This window comes from Oryzias latipes, chromosome 13 (assembly GCF_053564925.1).
Source record: "Oryzias latipes strain Hd-rR chromosome 13, Olatipes_Hd-rR_3.1".
NCBI lineage: Eukaryota > Metazoa > Chordata > Actinopteri > Beloniformes > Adrianichthyidae > Oryzias > Oryzias latipes.
This window is the reverse complement of record NC_136249.1, coordinates 29,818,170-29,843,672: the sequence shown is the minus strand read 5'-3', so window position 1 is coordinate 29,843,672 and position 25,503 is coordinate 29,818,170. Positions and strand designations below refer to the sequence as shown.

Here is a 25,503-nt window from a genome sequence, read left to right as displayed (position 1 = left end):
AAAAATGTGCATAAATATTTCATTTGCTCTATGGGCTCATTGGCGTTCTATGATCTTGCTATTTCACCAGATTTGTCCATTTTTGACCCGCAGACAGCCCATAAGGGCAGTTATGCCAAATGCTTAACTAAATATGACACGATCGACACGGATTCTCTTACTGATTTGGATGTTTTTGCTTGGATTCCTTTACCAAGCAGTGGTTACTTAAACTCTCGGCCCCTCCCCTCACCACCATCTGTCTTTTTTCTTCCTCTGGGAATACCTGTTCAGGGTTAACTGGAGCTGGATGTGTAATCATTCCTTCTGCATTGTCCTATCTCACCAGCTGAAATTGATTCTCATTTTCTCGTTGAGTGAACCGTTTCACAAAAACTGAAGGAAGAGACAATAATTCTGTGCATGGCTGCTTCCTTAGCTATGCTTAATTGGCCAATTGCCTTTTTTACTGACAAACAAAAGTTATAGTTTTCAGTGCTTCATCCTGTGGACTTATGGTTTGTTAAATGGCTGGGTGCCAATAGATTGATCAAAGTTGGTTTTCAAAATATTTCAGTACTTTAGAAACTAAGAATCCTGGCAGGCTGTGTTTTAAAATCAGTCAACATGTATTTCAACTGCCGTACTTTAAAGAATACATGAAATTTCAGCAACATTTATCAACCTTAGGGGTGTTTTAGCATTTTTGCTAAAGGATAAGACGTCAAAGCAGCTAATGTAAGTAAACATTATACCAGACATTTATTAGGGGTCTAATTAACAGCCAAAGCTTTTACTTTCCTCCTTAAAGCTGATTTAATTTGGGGTGAAATTCTTTTCATTTTATTTATCAATTTTTATTTTATTTTATTGGTGCCATCCAAAATGAACAAACAAACAAAAACTTTAATAGCTTTGAGGAATATTGTTCTTGGGTTGTCCAGTTTTGGGGCCATGTCTTTTTGATTGGCAGATGGGGGAATGAATAAGTGAACTTGGCAAATCTCTCACTTGACGTTCCCATCTTTACTCGCCCATTCATCAGTTTTTGGAACCATGTTTGGTCGGGGGAGGAGACTCAGGTTAACGTGGCGTCCCACTCTAGCCTTCACTTGGCCGATCATAATCCTACGGATGACTTCAGAGATTAACAATCCAGTGTTTATATGAGTGTGAATTTAAACAACCAGATATGCTGGTCTAGACTGGAACATTTGACTTGATAGAAATGATGAAAAGCCCCTCCCCCTGTTAAATATGACATTGCATGGGGTTAATAAAACTTTATTGTAATTTTGTTTTCGAAACCCCTCTCTAAAGTTACCTATAAGTCTTTTTTTCTTAAAGATGGACAGTTTTAGTTTAAGGACAGGGATGGACAAACTTTTTGACCCACCAAGGGTTCTGGTAGACCATAGTTTGCCCACCCCTGGTTTAGGACCAACTTACTTGTTTAGCAAGCACCTAGTGATTAACCAAAAAAAACTGGGTTTGGCTACTGTTTTTGTTTTTTAAACAGACTTCAATCTGGAAATCAAAAGGTTGGTTATTATTTTTATTTAAAAAAAGGTTCTGCATTATTTTACAGTCTAAGAAAAGTTTCTTAATGAGAAAAAAAAAACATCTGATATGAATGTCTTTCATTCATTTGGAGTAGTACATTTTGTCCCATTAGTCCCTTCAAATCAAACTTGTTTTTTTTAAGGTGGGAATGAGGGGAAAGGTTTTCTTTGGAGAGATTCTCTTAGATTATCAGAAATGTGGTGAAAATCGAGATCAATCTGCCATAATATTCTGGATTTTATTCAACCTTCTAAATTCTAACGAACATCTTCTTTGCTGCAGTTGCACTTGAAACATTTACTTCACACAAGGGCTTCCCATTGAGAAACCTTCTAGGGAACTGAAGGCTGATTAATGTGAAATAAATAAAACTTGAGGCTGAATCGGAAGTGAAGCCCACACACGGGAGCCTCAAAGTAATTTTGTGTTATCCGATGTGATTATAATTACCCTGCTGTTTGAACCCATCAGTTCCGCTGTTATGGGACGGCTAAAGTTAGAAGAGCAGTCAAAACCAGCGCTTTTCTCTTGTTTCACCACAAACTTGTGTTCTTCCCAAAGACCTTGACCCTGGCCATTTCATTGCTTTGCCCCCTTTGACCATCTCAAATGCAGCAGACAGGATGGAAAGCTGGATTTGATGACAGAAGCTCACACTCAAGTCTTAAAGATGCTGGCACGCTCAGAGAGGCGGGACTTAAACGGTACCTGGTCTCCAGTGGGATGTTGCTGTTGAGCAGCCAGTTGTCCTGAGCGCTTCCAGAGTCCTGACCACTGGCTGTACCTTCAGGGGGGGCCGAGCTGTCTGTGGGGGCGGGACTTGGGTTGCTCCTTGGAGTGTAATTGGCCCTGTTCAACGAGTTAATAGAGGCCGCATGGTGATGATTGGGAGAGTGGGAGTGGGAGAGCGGGAGGGGAGGCGTCCGAAGCCGGGAGTGATTTTGAAAAGCTACGTCTGAAAGAAGAGCAAAAAACAGAAATAAAGACTTAATTACCTTTTCTTTTTTAAAAGCCACCATTTATAAAAGATCCATGAATTAGTAATTTGTTAAAATACACAAACACTTACACACATATACAATCATGGTTTCACTATTTACATTATACATTACATATGGCTTCATCCTTTATTGCTCACCATTTTTGTGGCATTGCGTAATTGGGGGTGTGACGGACTGGAACATAGTGTGAGAACGTTTAAACGGAGAGTTATGGGTTTTGGGAGGTGGAGGAGGGGTTGCTCCATGACAACTGTCCCCCAACAACACAGAGGTGAATTTCTAACAAACTTCTGCAGAAATTATTTCCTAAATGACAGAGGTTTTTGGGCAAATATGTCAATTATAATTAAAAGGCCACTGAGAACTCTTTGAAAATGTGCTGGTCTCCTTTTAGACATGCTGGTCTTTAGCATAAACAAAAAAAGTCCCCCTCTTTCTCCCTCAAAAAGTCAAAGTTAGCCTTTCTGTTTGCAATCGGAGTTATCAGATGAGGGCTCTGAAGCGGCAACTGTTCCTGGTTCTGTATCTGAAAAATCTGCAGTGTGAATGATCGATCGACTTTCACCTTTCACTTTTGGAGTATAAAAATAAATCAATCTTTATTCATTCTGTCACTCAATAAAATCTCAATCACCGAATATTAAAACGCGTTGAAGTTGAATTTGGATGTCAGGCGTCGCTCTGTTCCAAAGGGTTAAAGGCATTGTTGGTAGGGGAAATGTTACAACAATGTTACAACGTGGACATGTATGGCTCATCGAGAAGTTCATTCATCTTTTAAACCCGTTTTATCCCTTTCGGGGTCATGGGGATTCCAGAGCCTATGCCGGCCACTTGTGGGCAAAGGCGGGGGGCATCCTGGACAGGTCGCCATTCTGTCACACGGCAACAAATCACAGACCCATGACCTCTCACATTCACACCAAGGGACAATTTAGAGAAACCAATGGATGGTGGGAGGAAGCTGGAGTCCCTGGAGAAAAACCCACATATGCAAGAGAACATGCAAACTCCACACAGAAAGGTCCCCCATTGATGTTCTGTTTCAGGTCCCCCAGCCGGGACTTGAACCACGGGCCTTCTTGCTGTGAGGCATAAGCGCTGACCACTGCTCCACCGTGCATAGAAAAGTGCAGGCAAAATATTTATAATAATCTTCTTCTTGTCAAATTTAGCGGGTGCGGCTCATATTCAGGTGCGCTCTATAGTCCAAAAACTATGGTAGCTCCAAAGATGATCAGAGTGAGACTTAAGAATTTAGAAAAGAGCTCAGAATAAAATAAAAACATAACTCAAATCTCAAACGTATAAATTCAACTCTAGCAATAACAGATGATGAGTCGCTCTGTATAGGTACCAGTAATAAAACTGTTAAAGATCTGATCTTTAAGAGATCTTGAACATTTTGCACAGATGAACGTTGGTCAAACGTGAATATATGTGGAACAAGTGAGGAAACTTGTGGTCTTTACGTGAATATTTTTACAGATGTGTCAAATGAACCACGTTAAAACCATAGAAGAAGTACGTATAAACTACGCAAAGACCACGTAATTCCACATAGACCATGAACCGTGCCTGATTATTGCGCTGTTTATGCAATTCATTAGGGACTCATATATGTGATATCAAAGTTATACATCGGTGGTAAATGCGTGAAAAGTCAGTTAGACAGACGTGAAAAGATCATTGATAGCCACAAATCTTCACAAATCTTCTTCCTTAAAATGTCGCTATGACCCTGGATGAATGAGAACCTTCATCTAAACTTCCTCAGGTTCCACAGGTTAAGAAGATGCATGGATGGAGTTCCTATCCCAACATGAATGGTATATTTAAGGTTTAGCAGCAGTTGTCAAGAAATTTAAGGACAATCACAGATTTGATAGTCTTTTGGTTGCCAAAGTAAAATCAACATTTGTCCAGCAGGAAAAGCTTGTTAAGCATTTTTTTTACTCATAACATTTAAAAAACTAAATCAATTTAAATCACTAATCGTGAATTATGTGACACTTTTGAGTTGTTTTTACTTCATGAATAAATGAAAAGAGATAGGGTGGGGATCGGCTCCAGCAACCCCATTGCCCCAAAGGAATTCATCAGGTTTGGAGAATGAATGACTGGATGGAATTTAGACTATTTGTGTGTAGATACTTCTATCAGGAGATGGTGACAGGCGACTGCAACGGTACTTGGGTATTTATTGAGTCCAGCATTACAGCTTTTACAGTTTCTAACATCTGCTTCAACAAGCAGTAATGCATCACTGCTTTTGCCTCAAGTTTCATGGCAGGTTACCATGAAAAAAAAAAACAAGGGAAAAACAAGTAACGAATGGCAAAGTATGACAGCAGACCTTTCAGCACTTGGAGCAAACAAATTAACATTTAGGCGGCTGTGCTTTTATGCTGACAAGCTACTGAGACTTCACATGAACTTCTCTTAAAAAAATGGGCCTGTCCTGCTCATTATTTCTCCCAACTGCTCTTTACCACGGCGTCCTCTCCACCTCCCACAGAGACCTCTGACAGTTTACTCTGATCAGGCGGAGTAAACAAGACGAACCGGCCACTTCCTGAAGCCAGCAACTTCTGAAATCTTTCCAGTAGAGGATTTAAGCCTCGCTTCTCTGAATGGTTACGGAAAAATCAGCTTAACTGACATCTCATTGAAGGCTGAGGTGAGAAAACTGGTTTGAGGTGGTACTTGAGGTCAAAAGGAGCTTTGTTCATATATACACTACCAAGATTTAACTTTGAGTAAAAAAAAAAAATTGGGCTTTGACTTCCAGATTGAAGCAAGATTGAAATCAAAAGTAACCGAAGCATGAGCAATAACCTAGATGACACTATAGGGAAAACATTCTTTTCCCCCAAAACATTAAAGTGTGACGAAGCAGCGAGCGCTTGAATGCGCCTACTTTGCTTAATTTCATACCTTCATACTTCAAACGGCTCCGTTTTCACACACGCTGAAGTAAACACGTATTTTCACTGCTCAACATCACAACATCAGGTCGCTGAGTCAGAAGCTTTTGCAGCCAAACTTTCGCTTGCTTCGCCTTCTGCACTTTGAAGCTCCGCCTCTGCTCACTCTCACCTTTTCTTTTATGAGTCCGCCCATAATTGTTCGAAAAGTACATTGATTGGCTAGAATTGTACAGCAAAACAAACACAGTACAAGTGATTGACACGTTTGAAACGGAGCAAATGAAGGTACTGTTGAAAAGATGGACTGTCATGGTTTTTCAGGGCCGATAACTGATATATGGAGATATTCACAGCAATAAAAGTCAACATGTTGGCATCAAAATTTAGAATAATAAAACCCCAACAAGTAACTTTGTTTTCATGTTCTCATATCTAGTCGTGGATTTATGTGTCTTCAGTGGATGCATCAGAATGGAGCAGAGCAGGGACCTTGTGGACTGTTTCTATGCCACAACTATAATCTCCTTGTACAATCAACTGCTCCTGATTCCCAATGATCAGAATAAAGAACTACTCAGGAAGGCAAGCTTGAGCTTATTTGTCCTCTTTTTCTTTACAAAAAAATGTTAAAAAGACCAATTTCAATTGGGTGAGATTTTAAATTGGCTTAAAGGAAACCCCACGGTCGCCTAACAAAGGCTGGGATAGGCTCCAGCAACCCTGTAACCCTGAACGGATTTGAAAGTTGAATGGGTGGACTTCAAGTAACTATACCACAGAAAATACATGATTTAGTAGAAAAAACACATTTGTTTCTGCACTTAAAATGTATTGGAATTATGCTGGAAAAAGTGGGTGTGGTCTTTTGGCTGACAACTTCCTGTCAGATCTACAACTTTTCTTACTGGGTTTATATTCTGTGTTCAGCACTTTGTCTTGCCATGTATGAAAAGTGCTATATAGATAACGATTGTTTGATTTGCGCAACAGAGTTTTAGGGCCAGCAGAAAAAAAAGGGACAAGATTTAAAGTCCTGAATTTACAAGAAAAAACAATTACTAGACTAAAGTGAGCATTCACAGAGCAACAAGTGAACGCCACGCAACAGCAGAGTAGACCAACTTTGTTGAACAGCTGAGTTGAATGTTTATTGATGTTCACAAAATGCTCCACATCTTTCATCTTCAAGCACAGCTCTGATAAATAGACAACTTTGGTGTTTTTTCCTCGTTAATTTATAACTTTATGACTAAAAATTAAAGCATTGTAAACTGGCGCTAAAACTCCATCATAGATTTGAATAACCAGTCTTGTTTTTTTTAGCGTCCCCCCTCCCTTTAAAAGTCTCTGTTACTTCATATTCTGCTAAAATGAAAGAAAGCTAAAAAACAAAGAACCCCTCAAGGCACATTTACAAAATGTGACTGGGTCATGTGACCACACATACTGTCCATCATTCTACTGTCAGCGGAAAGCGTTACTGGTTTATTCTTGGTTTTTTTTTTTTTTTTGCTCCTTACACGGTAGAAAGCTGATGTATTTTTGAAGGCTGGATTCATTTGTTTCCACGTCCACTAAGCCATTCATCAATCAATGAGCTCCAGGCTTAACACAGTGTGGCTTTTCCTCATAGAAGTCAGCCTCCTTTATTTCACAGATATCCACAACAGTAAATTGCCAATTTACAGCCCAGAGAGCAGAATACAGACACACAGAGGGGTTGTTTCAGTAATCACCCCCTTCATTAAAGCAATACCTACTCATGCCAGTCAAGAAGCTTAAAGTCCTTTCAGATTTTTTCCAGGGTCAGGAAGATGAAGCTCCGATGCCAACATGTGCCAATCAAGGTGAATTGATCAACTTTTACAGTGAGGCACTGGCTCCACTGACGACGCAACCGTATCAAGCTTGAGCACGTCAGAAAGCGGGAGCGGAGTGCGTTTTTCACATTCGGTCTGCCTGTTAATGAATGGCTCAGCGAAGAAAATCAGAACAAAAGTGAAGTGTGCTGCCGTTAATCCCCGAGCACGCCGCTTTCTGTAAGGCTTTCAAGCCAGCATGCGCTCTTTGCAGTTTCACCCGTTCTGTCTGGGGTTTCCTATTTAGAGCAATCAATTAGCAATAGAAAAACCAAAGAAGTTTGGGCTTTGAAAGCTTCCTCGCTGCCGTACAATAAGCACATTTTAGCAGATGAAGCGCAGAGAGAGTCCACCCACAGCCCTGCTTGACTGTATAGAAGTGCGAGGTTAAAAACACAGATGTTGATGATCTAACTCCTCCTCAGAGATGCACCTGAGCCCCGAAGCCATTAATAAGATTATGCTAATTTGATAGCGAGACAGCAAAAGTGCACAGGGAAATGCATCACACGGACAAGTGCATCACCGCTGTTTACCACTCAGCAGACAAATAGTTTACCTCCAGCGAGGTGATGAAGCAAACGCAGGGCAACAAGTTATTTGTTTTTCTGAAAGATTTCTTTCAACCGACCAGACATCCAATTAATTTCAAGAGCCATCCCAGACATCATTAGGAAATATGAGACTACAGGGGGGGAAAAAAATCAAAGTGAAGAATCATAAGAAAAGTCAAATCAAAGTGAAGAAAAAGAAAACCCAGAAAACATGTATTTTACAGAATGGGATACAAATGGGTTAGGGATATCACCAGACAATGAAAGATAAATCCTTTTTCTTCATAAATTAGATTTGTATTTAAGACTTTTGTGATAATTTCATTTATTTACAACAAATATGAAATAAAGGGGAAACTAGTTTAATTTCTTAAAGATGAACTTATAGAACGCCTGATGTCAGCAAAGGTTGGACTGCGATAAAAACAGGCAGGCGACAGTGGGGCAGAGCATCAGCAGGATGCAGTTTATTGTTCACAAAAAATGTGGCAACAAAGATTATGCTTTTATTTTTTTAATCGATTAAAATTGACGAGTGCGACAAGTGTCTGCGACAGACTGGCGACCTGTCCAGGGTGCCCCCTGCCTTCGCCCATAAGTGGCTGGGATAGGCTCCAGCAGCCCTGTGACCCCGAAGGGGACAAAACGGAAGAAGATGAATGAAAAAAAAAAAAACGATTAAAAGTGAGTCATGGTCATGTTTTTGTGTTTATAGCTATGAAGGAGTCATTTCTGATCCCTGACATATTTTTTGTTTTTTTCCCAAAAAAACATGTCCATAAAGGTTTTGTTGTACGGAGTCACTTCATGAAGTTAGTATATAGCCGTTATATAGCCGTTAAGCTGCCTTTTTCCATTTTAACCCACTAGAAGTCTATTGAAAATATGTTTCTTTTATAAGTAAAACATCTTTGAAACGATGTGAGCCTTGATCTATGTGTAACAATAGTATTGTGTGTTTTTTTTGTATAAACTATGAAACAACTATGTATGTGTTTTTGTAGAGCTCATGTTTTTCTGTTTATAGCTGTGAAGGAGTCCTTTCTGATTACTGAAGTATGTTTATATTATGCAGGAGTGGATGCAGTTTATTTTTCTCAAAAAGTGTGGCTATAAACAATTTTTAATACACAATCGCTCTATGAAGTTAAAGTACCATTATCTGTCACACACCTAGGTGTGTGACATTTGTTCTACGCATTGGACCCATCCCCTGGGGGAACCATTTGGTGGATTAACCCCCCCAATCCAACCCCTTAAATGCTACGGGTCAAGCAGGGAGGCATTGGGTCCAATTCTTTGGGATGACTCAGCCTGGATTTGAACACCCGACCTTCCAGTCACAGGGCGGACACTCTTCCACAAGGCCACTGAGCTGGTATGAACCAAGAATGGAGGTGGTGTAAGCTGCTTTTTTCAGTTTTAACCCACAAGAGATGTGCAAAATAGGTATTTTACTATACGAGTTATCTTTGTGCTTGTAAAAAATAATGTCAGCAATATTTCTTGTATAATGAAAGTATTGTGCGTATATTTTAGAATAAATAAACGACCATTTATGTGTTGTTGTTTTTTTGTAGAGCTCATGTTGTACAAAACTAATGACAGTTCCTCTTTAAATATGCTTGCAGAGTTCACAAAGGGGGAATAGTTTCACACCTTTCTTTGCCCCAATATTTTAGTTTGGGCTCTCCCCCTCTGCCTGAAGAGAATGATTGTTCCCAGCCTTCAACAATAAGCCAATAAAGCAACAGCTAGCACAACACATCTAATGCATTAGCTCTTTGCTGGTTTCCTGTGTTAAGCTAAGAACTCAACTCAAAATGTGAACTTTTACAGACAACTTCAATCAGAACCAAAGGTTATGTGATCTAAGTAGTTATTAAAATTATAAATAAGCATCAAAATATGTTTAAAAAGATTCAGGTTTTCTCTGAAAGGATGGCTTCCCTACAGGGACAGGGTGAAAAGTTCACTCTTCTGGCTGCTCTTTTGCATTGAAATGAGTCGGTTCATTTGGGCATCTGGTCAGGATGCTTTCATGGTGCCTCCCACTGGGGAGGTTTCCCAAATGTCCCTCTGGGAGGAGGCCTGGAGCCCAATCTGGGGTGTGTGTGTGTGTGTGTGAACCACGCAGTTGAGGAAAATGAATGAGAAGAGCATAATCCTGACAAGGGACAAACATTTTAGATATCCAAAATAATTGTGTTTTTTATCTTTAATGCTCAGCTCTGTTCAATTGCTACTCGTATCTAAATTAAGTTTAGAAATGCATCTGAGCTTAACGCAGTTCTGTGATTTTCATCATCAGATGCTTTAAATTATTTCCAGCTTAAAGCTGCAGTGACGTTTTTATCATGTACGCGGCTACACGACTGGTGTAGCATACATAACAGGAAGCGCTGCGCTCTGAAACCCAATGTGTTGTCCGTTCCATCCCAACTGTGAGCACACTTGCCCTTGTCAAGCTGATAACACTTCCAATAGTCGGGTTAGTAATAGTCACTGTTGTTCTTGGGGAGATAAACAAAAAAACAAGAAACAAAGCTGGTTATGAGACAAAGCCCGGGGCAGCATGACCCCCACAGATGTGGTGATTCAGCAGCAATTATTCACTTCTATCTAAAGGAAAGAATAAAGAAAAAAAATAAAATAAATGGTTTTCTATTGACCTGCTTTGCACAACAAAATTGCAAAGAAAAAGAGATTCATTTGTTATCAGAGACAGAAGTGAGACTCACTACAAAAGCCAAAGTTTCACATCACATTCAAGGAGGAAGCCTGCAGAAATCCATTCAGTCTGGGAATGTGACACTTTCATTTTTCTTCCCTGCAGATGCAGCCTCTGGTTAAAACCTCCTGATGCTTTTCTAGGCGGGCAATTAGGGCAAATTCATGTCATTAGCGTGGATCGGGACCTCAACCCCCACAGTGTGGCTAACACGCAATGTCTGCTATGCACAAACACATTCCAAATATTTAATATAGTCAAATAAAAAAATAAAAAAACTCTTACTTTTTCCTGCTTTTTACAACACTAAAATAATTTGGTAAATTTGAAACATTGAAGTCAATAGACCAGATCTAACCACATTTATGGAAAATTTCAGTTCACCTGGTAAAGCAGATCTCGTCATTTTCACCTGACAAAGTAGAACGAGAAGTTTGAAAAAGCAAGAAAATGATCAAACTACAAAATGGTTTACAACAAAATGAAGTCAAAACCATTTTTTCACAATATTGACTCCTCCATGTTGGAGCCATGTTCACCAGATCTGAGGCGGTTTGACATTTCACACCAAACCTCTTCTATCTGTGGGTGGACATGCGCTAGTGAACAGTAGCAAATGAAAAAGGAGAAGCCCCCCCCCTGCTCGTCCAATGTCAACATACCATGGGCTATAGTCGCATTCAAGAACCCGCGTTTAGCGTGTTTTTGGGTGCGCGTCACATGTCTGGTGTGTCTGTAGCTTGAGATATGAAATGGATCCATTGGAGAAAAAGACACTGCTGAGCAGAAGGAGCACAAACTTCAAATGATAATAATATTCACACTCAAAGCACTTACAATGTGTCCATTATTCATTCCCTCCTCATTCATACTTGGTGATGGTGAGCTACTGATGTCGCCACAGCTGCCCTGGGGCAGACTGACAGAGGGGCCGTGGCTGCCAGTACACGCCTACGGCCCCTCTGACCATCACTGGGACATTCATGCACATTCATACGCCGGTGGGGCGTCACTGAGGGCAGAGAGCGTCGACTAAGGGGGAACAGGGATCGAACCATGCTCAACCACCTGAGCCTCTGCCGTTCTATATTGTGCACAGTTTGTACACGTGTGTCCAGTCACATGCGCAGTAAAACTAACAGTATTCTACAACATCATAGCAACATGGTGGAAGTATTGTGATAGTTTGGGGCTGCATAGTTTGTTTTTTTCTTTTCCTTTTGGGGCTGCAAAACGTTTTCCAGCAAACTCTAAAATCAAGTGAAGTGGTAAAAGTCTGGACTTTAATGGAACTGAGATGATGTATGGTGACCTTAAACAAGCTGTTCAAATGATCCCCCAATGTAAGTAAACTGACTAAAAGCAGAATAAATGTGCTCCACAGCCATGTGAAAGCCTCATGAATTCTTGCCTGCAGTCATTGCTACTGAGGGTTTCTTAAGCAGGCGTAGGGTGCAAATTCTTTTTTTTTTTTTTTGCATATGCCCAAGCAGAACGTTTTAAAAATATGTTAATATTATAACTGAGTTTATGTTTCATTTGGATGCTGTTTGTGCAAATACAAAAATGCATTATAGAAGCCGTTCAAGAAAATAAAAGCCTAAAAATAAAGAAGGTGGTGGAAACGTTACATCATAACATCCGGATCGTGAAATCTGAAGTCATCACAAGAAGGAAGAACCTTCTGTCACAATTAAAGTCCCATTTTCTAATGATTAAGCTACGCAAAACTGTGCACTAAAACCAACCAGTCTGTGCAGCTCACATCAGCTGGCACACACTCCGTCCCCATATAATCAGTAACGGTAGTCATGGAAACAATTAAATAAAATGTAACACAGTAAATCTGTGTATGAGAGATCAGCCTTTCATTAAGTGGAAGCATTTTGTGGGGCGCTCTGCTACCAGATGTTCGCTTTTGTAAACATGTTCTACTGTTATTTCTGCAGCAGGAGGAACTGATTCAATATAAATAGCAAAGAATGTACATTACTAAAAAAGAAAAAAAAAACACTTGCAGGGCTGCATGCTGTCCAAATCACGAGGCAAGCGTATGCATGCGCTGCCTGCACCGCTAAACCTCTGAAACTATAAACTTGTGCACTAAAAGCAGCTGTCCATCAGTCACTGTCAGAATAAAAAGGATGGAATGAAAAGCTAGGAAACATCTATCAGTGTCTCATTCTTGCCTCCCTCTGGCTGCATACAGATTCTTGATTTATTTATCCTTTTAATCCCAGGTCCAGTGGAAGAAAAACAGCTGATAAAATTCTTGAAGCTGATGTTCTCCCATGAAAAAAACTAAACATAAGATTTTATACAACGATCTGATGGGAACTGCTGAATTTTCCCCAAGCCATTCAGATACATTTTTAAATTTTGCTCCCTCTTTACCCACAAAACAACATTTTTAGGTTTTTTTTTTTTTTAATATTTAGAAAAATTATTTGTTATGAGTACAGTACAGATTCCCTTCCGTTTAGTTGTGATGAGCTGCTTCTCTTCCTTCTGCATTACACTGGAGATTTGGGGATTCTTCCATTCTTCCAAGGAACCATTAAGAACAGGGGTCTGCAAGCTGGCGCTCCAGAGTCACATGTGACTCTTTTACCCCTCCACTGAGGGTCTCCAGTTAAAGACAAAAGTCCAAAGACTTAAAAAGTAAAAAGCAAGGAAGTAGTAAAGTAACAAAAAAAGTAAAGTAACTCATCCTTTACTCAGTTCTTTAAGAACAGCTGAAGGAAAGTACATATCACTCCAAGAGGATCTACACTACATTTTCCATAATGCTCCAACAATCTACTAATCTTTCATAGTTTGCCAACGTTGTACTTTGACAGATTTTTGAGCGCTGTGCACCACCGAAAATCAATTTGAAATCAGTAAGCACAGCCAGAGTTCTTAAGGTACACTAGATTTTATGGCAGATTTTCTATCTTCAAACACATTCAAGGGTTTTAGAAAAACACAGTAGGGGTCACTTAATTAGCTTTGATTTAAGTTTATTTAATTCGAATGATGAATGTCTGTCTGAGATGCCCCAAAAACAGAGAATGGATGGCTTCCTCTTAATCTCAGCTAACATTACACTTCCTGGTCTTCCTTTTCTGCATTAAGATGATCCCTGATGGCACAGAGTGTCTTTTATTTTGAAAGGAAGTCATGTGAACCTCTGTCAAAAGTTATAAACGATTTAATATTTAAAAAATATATTTATTTTATTTATGCCAAAAACACTTCCTTCATATCTATCACACTACTACCAATAACAATACAACAAATGAGTGTCTTATTTTTTATTTTGGCAAAAAGCCCCAAAAATACACTTGATGCTGCAAATTGTGAGAACTCCAGCTATAAGCTTAAACATGAGAGATTAAATAAATGTCCTGTCACACGTGGCTCTCTGTCTCTTCTTTTTCTCTTTCTCTGAGATCTAATGGATTTTCTGTCATTCTCCGAGCAGCCGCAGCGAGAACAAGACAAGTGGTTACGCATGCTCCGTTCGGCGTGTCCCCCTGCTGCATATCCATCAGGAACTTCAAGATTCGGTTAGACGGCGCAGATGCTGCGCCATTGTGGCGCGATGAAAGCGATGTGTCTCAATTAATGTCCAACGGGAAGGAGATATGTATGCGTGCGCGATCTGCGGTCTTTGTGAGGCGAAGGGCAGCGGGTTGAATGGAAGCGGACAAACATGTGACACTGAGTCCTCCTCCTGGCCTCTTCAGGAGAGCTGGCAGAATGTGAAAGCGCCATGTGCGGCTCATGAAAGAATTATTTCTCCTCATATAGTGTCATTTCTCATGAGCCCAAATTCTCTCACTAATCACTATCTAGTGCACAATATAGGCCATTGTTTTTGGGGAGTCCAAAATTTCCAAGACGTCTCTGTGAAAAACTTGTTTGTCTCAATGCTCACTTTATTAGCGAATATGGACCTTGGAGGTGTAATTATAAAACTCCGGATCCTGCTTCGCAGTCCGCCATTGTTGTCAGGTAATCTCCGGGTTCGGCCACAATGCATCTCGGGATCTGGATAGCATAGACGGATACGCCAGACTGATCCTTGAAATCGGGAACAAGAAAGCCGTATTTGTTGGCCGCATTTAAAGGAGTTGTTGCATTTGGACATCCCTTGTCGCCGCGCCGTCACGTAAGCAGCTTACAAATGCAGCGCAGGAAGACGCAGCCCTCCAGTTTTCCCACCGCCAATGTCGTTGTAAAATGTTCATATTTATTTGGTCTCTTCTTTGGTAAACAGGAGACATCACATTTGCCGTTTAAAAAAAAAATAGAGAGCATGTTTCCAAATAGTCCTGCACTATATAGCTCATGTTGCACACCGGATTGAATGGTCTATTTTTTAACTTATTTCATACAAAAGGCGCATTAAGCAAGACAAATGAGTCAGAGATAAGTCCATCAGTCAGTTATTATTACCTGCGCTCACAGTATTAAAGAAATTGTTTGTGACACGCTACAACATGTTATTATATTCACAACACTTGTAACACCCTACTTTGTTTGAAACACCTAAAATACCAATGCCAAAGATTTTTACTGCTAAAACAAATGTTACTGTCAATTCAAAGTCTAAACCTTGTCGGGAACACGTGATATTGCTACACGTTGGCCGTGTTAGCGTATTTCCAACACTGTAACTCCCAACCTTGTTTAAAAAGACTTAAAATACCAAACCTTCCTGTTACCGCGCCAACTCTAAACCTTCTTAGTAAAAAAAAAAAAATCAGAAATGCAGCAAAAAAGCCAGAAAAGCGTGTTTACAATTGCACCTAACATTATTTGCAACATGTTAAAAAACAGACTGCTACAACTATATATACGGTACACAGCTATACTGTGTATATCACTCCCACCTATGTCAGTTACATGTAAAAAAGCATATTCACAATTACACCCAACCTTGTTGGCAACACGCGTCGTCTACCTCTCAAAATCACGTCGACATCAGTAAACAATGAATCCTTTTACAAGGTGCTCTATATTTTTTGAAAAACATAAAAGCTTTTACCTGCGCCTTATAGTGCAGAAAATACTGTAGTTTTTCAAGGGTTAGGGAGTAGTGAGGGAATTGGGACATAACCATGGTGCTCTGCCATGACCTCTTTCCTGCCGCCATCTTTCCAGACACGCTGGGATGATTAAGCAGTTCCGGCAAATTTCGCCCGCAGACGCCCCCCCCCCCCGAGTCTTTTGCACACCTCAGCATTCCTTGCTCGGCCAGCTGCGAGGTGGCTCTGTGCCCCCTTTCACCGGGGAGCCCAAAGAGCCGACGCCGGCCGACCCATGCTGCTACACATTCAGACATGCTAATGGGAGTGTGTGTGTGTGTGTGTGGGGGGGCAGCAGTATCAGTGCAGCACTGGCAGCCTCCCCGGGAAGAAGACCCTCAGAGAAAGCCAGGGGCCACTGACAAACACATGGCTGACAATAGGACTGCAGGCTCCAGCAAGCAGTATTAAAGGAACCATAGCTTTTGGTCTTTTTGGGCTTCTTGTCACACAAAGATAAAGATTTAAGCCCCGACTAAAAAAGACACGCTGAGAGCTTTCGTGCATTCGGAATCCCGCATGCATTTCTGGAGGTGTGACCTTGGGTAGATGTGAATAAAACCACCTGTTTTCTTTTGCAAATATACTCCGTGACCCACTAAGTTCTCTGTTTACCGGGAATAACGGAATAAATGCTAACTAAAGTGTGTCAGCTCTAAATCCTAACAGTCCTTCAGTAAACTGCGTGCACAAACAGATCCCATTTGAAATCCAAGCCCTTTTCTTCTTGCCACGCTGGTTTTCCGATGACTTTTTGTGCCCAAACAGCCCCAGTTGTTTTCATTTCCACCACTTCCCTTCAGAACAGAATCTTTTCTTTTCATAGTTTGATAAAATATATAGGACATTTTGTCTAATTAGTTTTGTTTTCTTTATAACTTCCTTGTGACAAATCTACACCTCTCTTCAGTTTTGTCACCTCTGGCTTCCCGTGTCACCTTGTGAAAATTAGATTTATATAGCTCAGTGTGTCACACTGACAAATCTCTAGTCAAGTTATTTCACTTCAGTTTTAAAAAAAACAGCCTGATTGATAGACTTATTGAGCTACATTTGCTATTTGCCACACGAAAGATAACAATGTGCTGTTCACCGGAGTGAAAAAAATAATTTCTTTTATCAAAAGTGAGAGATATCCTGAATTAAACAAACAGACAGCAAGCTTATTCAATATTTAGAGGAGGATATGATCAGAGCTCACTTTAGAGCCTTGTTTTCATTGAGCAGTACGTTCATAAGATAGTAGGTAAATAAGATGCTTTTTTCCTGAACACTCATGTCAACGTTTCTGCATCTTAAACTAACATTGTTGTGAGCAAAAATTCACCAACATCTGTATCTCCATCCATTTTCTTAACCCGCTTTATCCCATTCAGGGTCACAGGGCTGCCAGAGTTATTGTCGATTAAGGCAAAAAAAAAGTTAGGATCCGGGTCAATATCAATTTCTTACTTATGTGTGTTGTTCTCTGTGTATTCAAAGCTTTTCCTCACCATTTCTTTTGTGGGTGTAATTGATGATTATCTTTATATTATACAGCAGTGGATGCAGTTTATTTTTCACAAGATGTGGCTATAAAAATGTTGTCATAAAGACTCACTTCATAAACTAGGCATATCAATGGTTTCCATTCATCCTCAAAACCCGCTGTATCCCTTTCGGGGTCACTGGGCCGGAGCCTAACCAACTACATCTCGTTAAAAATATATTTATTAGCAAACGTTTTTTATGGATTTAATCAAAGAGTTTAAAAAAACATCTTAATTAAAAAGAAAAAAATTATTTCGATTCTTTGATGTAGTGGGCTTCAAGGGTTAAACATTGAGTAGATTTCAAAGCAGAGTTTGTGAAGATGTTGTGTAATTCTATCAATATTTGGAGGCAAACTTCATGAAACTGAGAAGTAACCCAAAGGTACTTGAAGACTTCTCCTTGTAAGGTTCCAAAAGAATATTTCAAATACCGACAAGACAAAAGAAGATTCTGCCTTAGATTTAAGCTCATCCTCAGATCACTGAAAGTCGAAGGTCACCCATGGACAAGTTCTACTTGATGTTTTTGAAATATCAATTTGGGAATGTAACAGGCTCCACTGCGCTTCAGTTCTAACGAAGCCTAATGATGAGCAGAGGTAACCGGAGCGAGGTACCTCCTCTTCTGTGTTCTCCTTCTCATTTTTGGCAGCCGGAGGTCCAATCTAAATGATCTACCTATGCAAATCTGTGTCAAGAAAGCAGGAATCGTTGCAGCAAAGGTCACTCCCTGACTCCCGTCCCCTTAAGCTACTCGTGTCACTGATGGCCGACCACCGTGTCGCTGCTAAGGAATTAGTGCCGGGATTTACAGAGGGATAAATAACTCATTGTCCTGGTTTTCCGAGAAAAGCAGTCGGGGCACCTTGGAGATGTACAGTAATTCGATCCTTTGAGTAGTTTATTTGTGCTCTTGATCAATTGCATAAATCTTTTTATTTTGTCTAATCCGTCTGCTGCTCCTGTAGGGAAAAAGAAAGAAGCGGAGGTAATTGAAAGGTATCCAGTTCAGCTCAAAGATCCCTCATTCCAGTTCAGCTCAAAGATCCCTCATCGATTCTCAAAGGTAAAAGGAGGTGTTGTCATATGAAAACAGTCAGTCTTTAACATGATTATAGTCTTTGTATACGGTTACAGCTGCGGGCAGAAACAACCTTCTGTATAGCTTTTGTTTTGTTTTACGATCAAGGGAACTCGGCAGCAACACTGTCCATTACAGCCGCAAATAAAGCTACACTCTAATATTTTGTGTCATTAGATCATTAAAAGTTGTGCTGGTCTAGTGCATCTCTCCAACTAATGGGATATATAGGAAGGGCATGTCATGTGACGGTACCAATTGGTTTAAATCTGATGTCAATGTTTTAGTCTTGTAATGGATGTCTTCGTGGTATAATTTAAACCTGACAGAACCTTGAACTTTACAAAAATGTGGGAAAAAATAATAGTTGTTGGAACCATAGACTGTATAAAAGAACTGGAGTGAGAGAGTGTGACGTCACCAAAAGAGAATGGCTTACTTTCAGCCCCAACCAAATGAAGTCAATTGTTGTCATTTATTTGCAGAGTTCGTCGCTGCCATGTTGGAGCCAGTGACTGGTCCTAGTTAGTCTGAGTCAACGTTTCTATGACAACCACTCTTGCCAATCAGGAGAGAGCTTGTTGGAAGTCCAACCGCTTCCCTTGAAAGTGGGCTAAATGAAATCTGTATGAATATTTAACTTCAGAACACCTACTTTAATTGAGGCGTCTGATTGGTCTGTTTATAACTTGAATAACTTAACCTACTGAAGAAAACTCATGAAAGAAAAAATAGGATTAGCAAGAAGATGTTAAAAAAAAGATATCAGAATAAGAATGGTTATTCTGACAATGACTGAGTAATAGCTGTTTATTTCTCTCCATGGGATTTTGCCTTCTTGGAACCAGTGGGTACTTTCTTTTCGGGACGTAAAGTATGAGGAGTCACCAGTCCGGTTCTTATATACAGTGTCAGGGTTTTGACTTTTTCCTTAATAAACAGAAGAACCACACAGGAGATGAGAATTTTTGCTAAACTTCTGCAGAAGGAGAATCGGTCTGTCACAGCGCAAACCGTCATAGAGGAGTTCTGCCTTCCTAGCGCATGGAGCCTCGTTTTTTATTGAAAACTGAAGGTTGCAGACATGAACGTGGGTCATTTGATCAGGAACATCATACTCTTGTATAATCAGAACTTTCCAAGTCATTGTTTTCTTACTGAAAAATAGAACTGAGACAATCATATTATGGTGATAATAGTGTGTAAGCAAATGATAATTACCTAACTCTAACATACAATCAATAGTTGGAACCAGTAAGGCCATTCTGAACCAGAGAAATGTGATAAGAATCTGTCAATCATTAGGCCACACCCCACAGTTTTGATCTGAATTATAACAAATTAGGTAAAGAGGTTGATAAATAGCATCAACTTTAGTGTAATATTAAAGATCTTATCCAAACAATAAAGCAAAAGAAAAAGGAGTTTGGAATCAAAATTTAAGTATCATTTTAGTTTGGAGTGGACCGTTGCTCGTCCCATGATGAGCTACCTGTCAGTTACCTGGTAAAATGACAATATTTTGATTTAAAAAAGGGCTCAAACAGGAAGTTCAGGTGTTAATCTGTCCATAATCCTCGATAAACTGTTTTGATTGTTTTGTCATAGATAATTGCAGCACGATTTGAAACTATTGCCATAATAGATCATGCGCCTCTGCTGAAATGCAGCTTAAAGCCATACTGCTTTTAGCCTGCTGCCTCATTAAAATAAATGAAAATCACTCCACAGGCTCTATAGATTAAAAGAAGAATAACCTACAGCTGCACTGACCATTTCTGAAGTAAGAAATGAGGTAGTGGGGTGGAAAAGGTCATTCGTTCACTCCATTCCCAGCAGGTGATTAACAGGGAACGTAATTTTAGCAAAGGTGAAAGTGGAGGAAATGTGTCAATGGGGCTGTGGTGCAGTGGACACCACCATGGGAATGAAAAGGAACTCTGAAATCGAGATGATTTTAACCCCTTACCACCAAAAGCGTTAACTCCAGTGTCGACCACCATAACTCTTCAATGCAAATAGCCTAATTCCAGCGGATTGAGTCACAAAGGAAAGCAGCCTTGTATTGATATGCAATACTCCATGGGTTGCATATCAGCGCAAAGCTCAGCGTCAGAATCAGCCGATTCATGTTGATTGTGTAAATGGTTGAGGTTTCACAATAGTGTAAAGGTCAAATATCGCGCTAAATTAACTTTTTTGAGCTTTTGTGTGTATTTAAACGTTCATTTCTCACAAAAATGGATCCATTCACACATTTCTGAATATCCCTTGGCTCTGAGCACCTGGCAACCTACAAAAACAATATGTATGAAAGTGAACAGTCCCTTCCAGGAAGTATCTGTGATGCCAGCCCCGCCCCCAGGCTAACACACACCCTCACTTTCTCTGCGTAGCTAGCGGGGATCGGCTAAAAGCTTTTCTGTTATGTGCACAAATGCACAGCCGTCTTTGCAAATGTTCTGATGTTGTTTGTTTTCGTGGGCGGGACGCAGAAAGGCCAGCTTTAAGTTGACGCCATGAAATAGGCGGTGCCTACACAGAGCGAAAGGGGGAGCCTCAGTCATCAAGTCGTCTTACTTGCAGGTATAAAAACAGTTTTTTTTTTTGTGTGCCAAAGGTAATATGGATATAGTTTACTCTGAAAAGGCTTAAGAAAATAATGATTTAGACCCTTTAATGAGCTATTTAGTGTCAGTGGCGACATCTGTGGTGAAGTATAAGACACCAAAAGTTAACTTAATGTGTTATAATTGAAATACACACTGTTTTAAATCTTTATATGTTTTCTTTCAATTTATTCACTTGTTTTGTTTTTGTTTTTTTGTCGCTTCAAAAAATGAATAAAACAGATTTGCTTTGTTCTACTTTTAAAAATTCAATTAGAACTGTCTAGAGTTTAGTGTCAGGATTTCTTATTAGAAATGCAAATATTCATAAACCTCATGGAAACATTGCATTTTTGCATTTATTGGATCATACAACCTGCTCACTGCTATTACCATATATCCGCTGGGGCGGGATCCAATGCCTTTGTGACCCCTAACCGGATGAAGTGGCAGCACCATAAAATACCGGATGCATTATCCACGTCTACACTTGCAGGTCTCATATTCCATCACATTGAGGAAATACTATTCCCAGCCTTTTTTTTTTTTCCTTGAACTTGTTAACATGGCAGCTTGATTAATGAGCATAACAGCCTTTAAAAGCCAGCAAAGATCAAACCCAACTCTAATAATGTGCAGCAAACAGCACGTACAAACCAACAACTCAGCACAAACGCTGGGATTTCAGCAGCCTGCCCCCCGCCCCAAAGTAAAAATGCTGTCATAATTAAATCAATAAGCTACCTGCTGATCCAACGGGTGACACCTTCCGACTGTCGCTTCGTTTTGTCGTGCATCAACCCCATGTTAGCACTCTGAACACAAATGTCGCTCTGTCACTTTGAATGAGCGTTAAGTCAACAGCGGGGGGGGGCATGAGAATAAATAGCTGACATTAATTTCGGAGGGACCGCACAGGCACACTTCAGGACCAATCTGACTCAAAAGTCGCGGCTCGCCTGATCAGAATTCAAGGAGTTCCTCAGCTCTGCTTTTTAATGGAACTTAGGAGAGTCGTGGCGACAAATGTTGATGCATTGGCGTCCGCAGCGCAGCGGCCATGAAGTGACTCGTCTTCATTTCTGGCTTATTTTTTCTGGAAGCGCAGAGGAGTCGCATGCGAGCGATTGTTTCTGAAAGGACTGTGCGGTAGATGGATACTCCCACTCCGCTAACGGACATTGAAAGAGAAGAGAATTATCTGTGACAAATCTCTTCGCTCGAACCGAAATCATCCATCTTTTGGAATGAGGCTCTGAGCTTTGAAGACCTTTCTTTGGCGGGTTCACTGAATTTCCTGAGGCTGCATATTGAACTCAAACTTTGCTCTTCGTGGTGGCGGTGCACAGAAAACATTATTTTATTTTTTTGCTTGTAGGCACGACCAGAGCAGAAAAGCAACAGTAGCTTGAAAACTAACTCACCGTGAGCGTCTGCAGTGGCAGGAGCACACAGGGTCCCTGAGCCAGTTTTAACTAAGAATGAATCGGGGCCAAACTCATCCTCAGAGTCAGAGTCCTGGGCTGGCTGAGCCGCACTGTTACCTAGCAACCTTCCCTGGCTCTCATTGGCTGCAATGCAAGGGGGAGGGCATGGGAGCTGCTCAACAGGGGAGGAGGAGGAGGATGAACAATGCAGCGGAGGACCTGTGGACCACAAGCAGAGACAACACATGGGGTGGTGGGGGGCATGAAACACACAACCACAAACAAAAAAAAAAGAAAGACACACACGCAAGACTCAACTGTGACACTTCAAAAACAAACGGGGACACATCTGCCTATTGTCCCCCCCCCACCCCACGCCGCCACAGCCGCCGCCTCAACCCAGCTGGTAACACAAACAAGTGGGATGACTTTGAGAATGAACGGGGGAGACGTACTGTACGGCGGGCGCCCGGTTTGGAAAAACACAACTGACAAAACGTCATTTTCAGGTGTTCTTTGAAAACACAAAAACAAGGAGAAGAAAACAATCTGCCAGCGTTACGCTGGCAGGTGGAACCCGAAAACATCCACAAGTCCTTCAACACCAGCCGCACTTCCTGCAACAATTAGCAGATTCAAACCCGAGCAGCAGTCAGAGGCAGGAAGCAATCCTCCACGTTCCGTCTCTTCTTGTGTGACTTACATTAAAAACAGGCACTTTCCCTCTATAAAAAGGCTTATTGGTTTCAATCCCAAGCTGTGAGGGAATGTTTAAGCACCACAGCCCCCCCCCCCCCCCTAATGTGTGATTAACTTGTGATGCAAATCTGCACCATGCTGTCAAAGACTCCACTTACAGACCCACTCCCGTGAAAATTGGGTTTTTGACATGTTTTTCTCATGATGGAGGACAAAGATGAAGAAAATTCAGCTTAAAATTGCATTTCTGAGTATTTCTTTATTCAAATAGTTGTTGTAAATTAGGAGCAGATGTACAAATGCCGGCGCTGGGTGGGGCACAAGCTCCCTGCTCCGCTCCATTCCGATGTTTCCACTTGTAGACGACTAGATTCATGTACGTCCTCATTTTCCTCATCTGAGCTGAAATCTGGATCAAAACTGTACGGCTGGATAGCTCCAACATTGCTCGCCACTTTTTTTGTTGCACCGCTAATGTTAGGTTGCGGTTGGAAGCTAGCGGGAGAACGTGTAAACAGAGAGCTCTCAAGCTGTGTCCACACTGAACACGATTTGCGTGTCTGGGTTCTCCGGTTTCAATGTCAAGTCGATTTACAGACGCGTTCGGAGGTCAAACTTGAGCGTTGGGTGCGGTGCGTTGGTCTGACGGCAGTATATGAGAGTTCACATGTCTGCACTTTGGCAAAGAAGGCACATTGCGTCAACCAATGAGCTTTGGCCCGTGATGTGTTGATGAGCAACATGGAAGAGAATCTGATCATTCCAACCGTGAACTTTGTGATATTTGTATTTTTACCATATTCTTGTTTTTACTTGTTCCCTCCTGGCACTAATGCATGACAGCACGTCATAGAGCTGTGACAAAGACAGGAACTCAGACGCCGCTCCGGCAGCAGTGGTGAAGCTCACCGTACCGTGAGAATCTCTGGATGATGACATGAACCCAGACATGGAGACCTGTTTACCGATGCTTTTGTAGAGCTCTTAAAAATCAATAAACCTGATCTCTCAACATCATCTGCGTCGTCCGTGCATCAGCTGTAAATAGGACATGCAGTCAATGCTTCTATGTAGCGATGTAGCAAAACATTTTTGGACAGGTGTCCAGCGGCAGATTTCACACGAGTCCAAAGAGAGGCACCCGCCGGGAATCTGACGGACGTACCACATACAGTGCTAAGACATCCTCAGTAAATGGAAGGGAAGGGGAGGCGGGGTTACCCTGCACCAACAGTCCTTCCTACAACTTATTTCTGATAAACTTCTGGCGCTCTGCAGAAAGTAAGTTCTAAACACTGACAGAGGTTTTTTTTGGGCTAAAAACAAAAGTCATCACTGGAAACGCTTTGAAAATAGATCAAAGGATGATCTTTTGTTGACGAGCGATTGTGTTGGAATCAACCGGACTGTCGCTCATCAGAGGAGATGAATTCCCTCCCCCCTCCTGTGACCGTCCCTGAAGAGTATTAATGCACGACTCACTGACTCGCATCTAATTAGGCAACAATTAGTGATATGAAGACATCAGGAAGCAAACTGCCCCCTCAGAGAGTCGCACTTTGTGGTCCTAAACACCTTTCTGGCCGTAAACTTTGGTTCGTGTCGCTGAGACAGAGCCCCGCCCCCCCGCTGAGGGTTAACAACCGTGACACTGCTGTTCTGGACTGTGGAAAAACAGCAAACGCTGAGGTGCTCAGACAGACACTATTACTGTCAAGCCCTCTGAAGACACTTCATTAGTGTGCGTGTGTGTCAAAACAACAACACTCTGCTGATCCCAGCACCCCTCCATGAGCTGCTATCTGCCACTCTGACAGACGGGGGGAGTGGGGGGGGGGGGAGCTGCCCGACCGCGGGAATTTTGTTGCATTTATCCTTAAAGGAAATTCCTCCAAACAGGAGAAAGAAAAAACAGGCAAAGATGTCATAACCTAAATGAGGTTAAGCAAGAAATGCTCAGTGGTCATTATTCCTGCACACAAAGGCTTTACTGTCTCCGGTGTAATTAATGACGCCCCCGGGCAGTTTGGACCCAAAACACAGGCAGCATAAAGACAAAGCCGGCGCAGGTGAGGAGCCGCCGAAGTTTCTCCGGCTGCCGCAGCTGATTAACTTGGCTCTCATTCACTGAATTACCGAGGAGATGAGAAAAAGAGCTTTTACTTAAGAGGCCTTGGACCATGACCTGCTGCCTTGCCCTTCCACGGCGTCGGGAAGTCACCGCCTGTCCGCTTCGGCCTGACTGCTGAGGCAGATCTTCTCCCACTGCATTGAAGGTCTTAATCAGCTCATTAGACATCCAATTAAAGAAATGAACAAATAACTGGGATCTGTGGACTGGAAAATGTACTTCCATTGCACTTGGTGTTATTTTTTGTTTTTTTTACCAGCGCAAAGACGCGGCCTAATGCTTCTAATGGATTTTCTTTTCAAAATAAAGCAGCAAAAAGAAAAGAGGTATAG

At 41.2% G+C, this 25,503-nt stretch overlaps 1 protein-coding gene across 21 annotated transcripts in view; it reads right to left on the bottom strand.

Moving 5' to 3' along the window:
* Positions 1 to 25,503, bottom strand: part of tenm4 (teneurin transmembrane protein 4) — a 249,886-nt gene that overhangs the window by 116,594 nt on the left and 107,789 nt on the right. For 17 of the 21 annotated variants that reach the window (XM_078929945.1, XM_078929943.1, XM_078929946.1 and 14 more), the window contains 2 exons: positions 22,339 to 22,560; positions 2,251 to 2,497 (listed from right to left, as the gene is read on the bottom strand). In XM_078929945.1, the coding sequence (XP_078786071.1) occupies positions 2,251 to 2,497; positions 22,339 to 22,560 (469 nt within the window). The remainder of the gene's footprint in view (positions 1 to 2,250; positions 2,498 to 22,338; positions 22,561 to 25,503) is intronic. The other 4 variants (XM_078929952.1, XM_078929954.1, XM_078929955.1 and 1 more) reach the window with 1 other exon arrangement.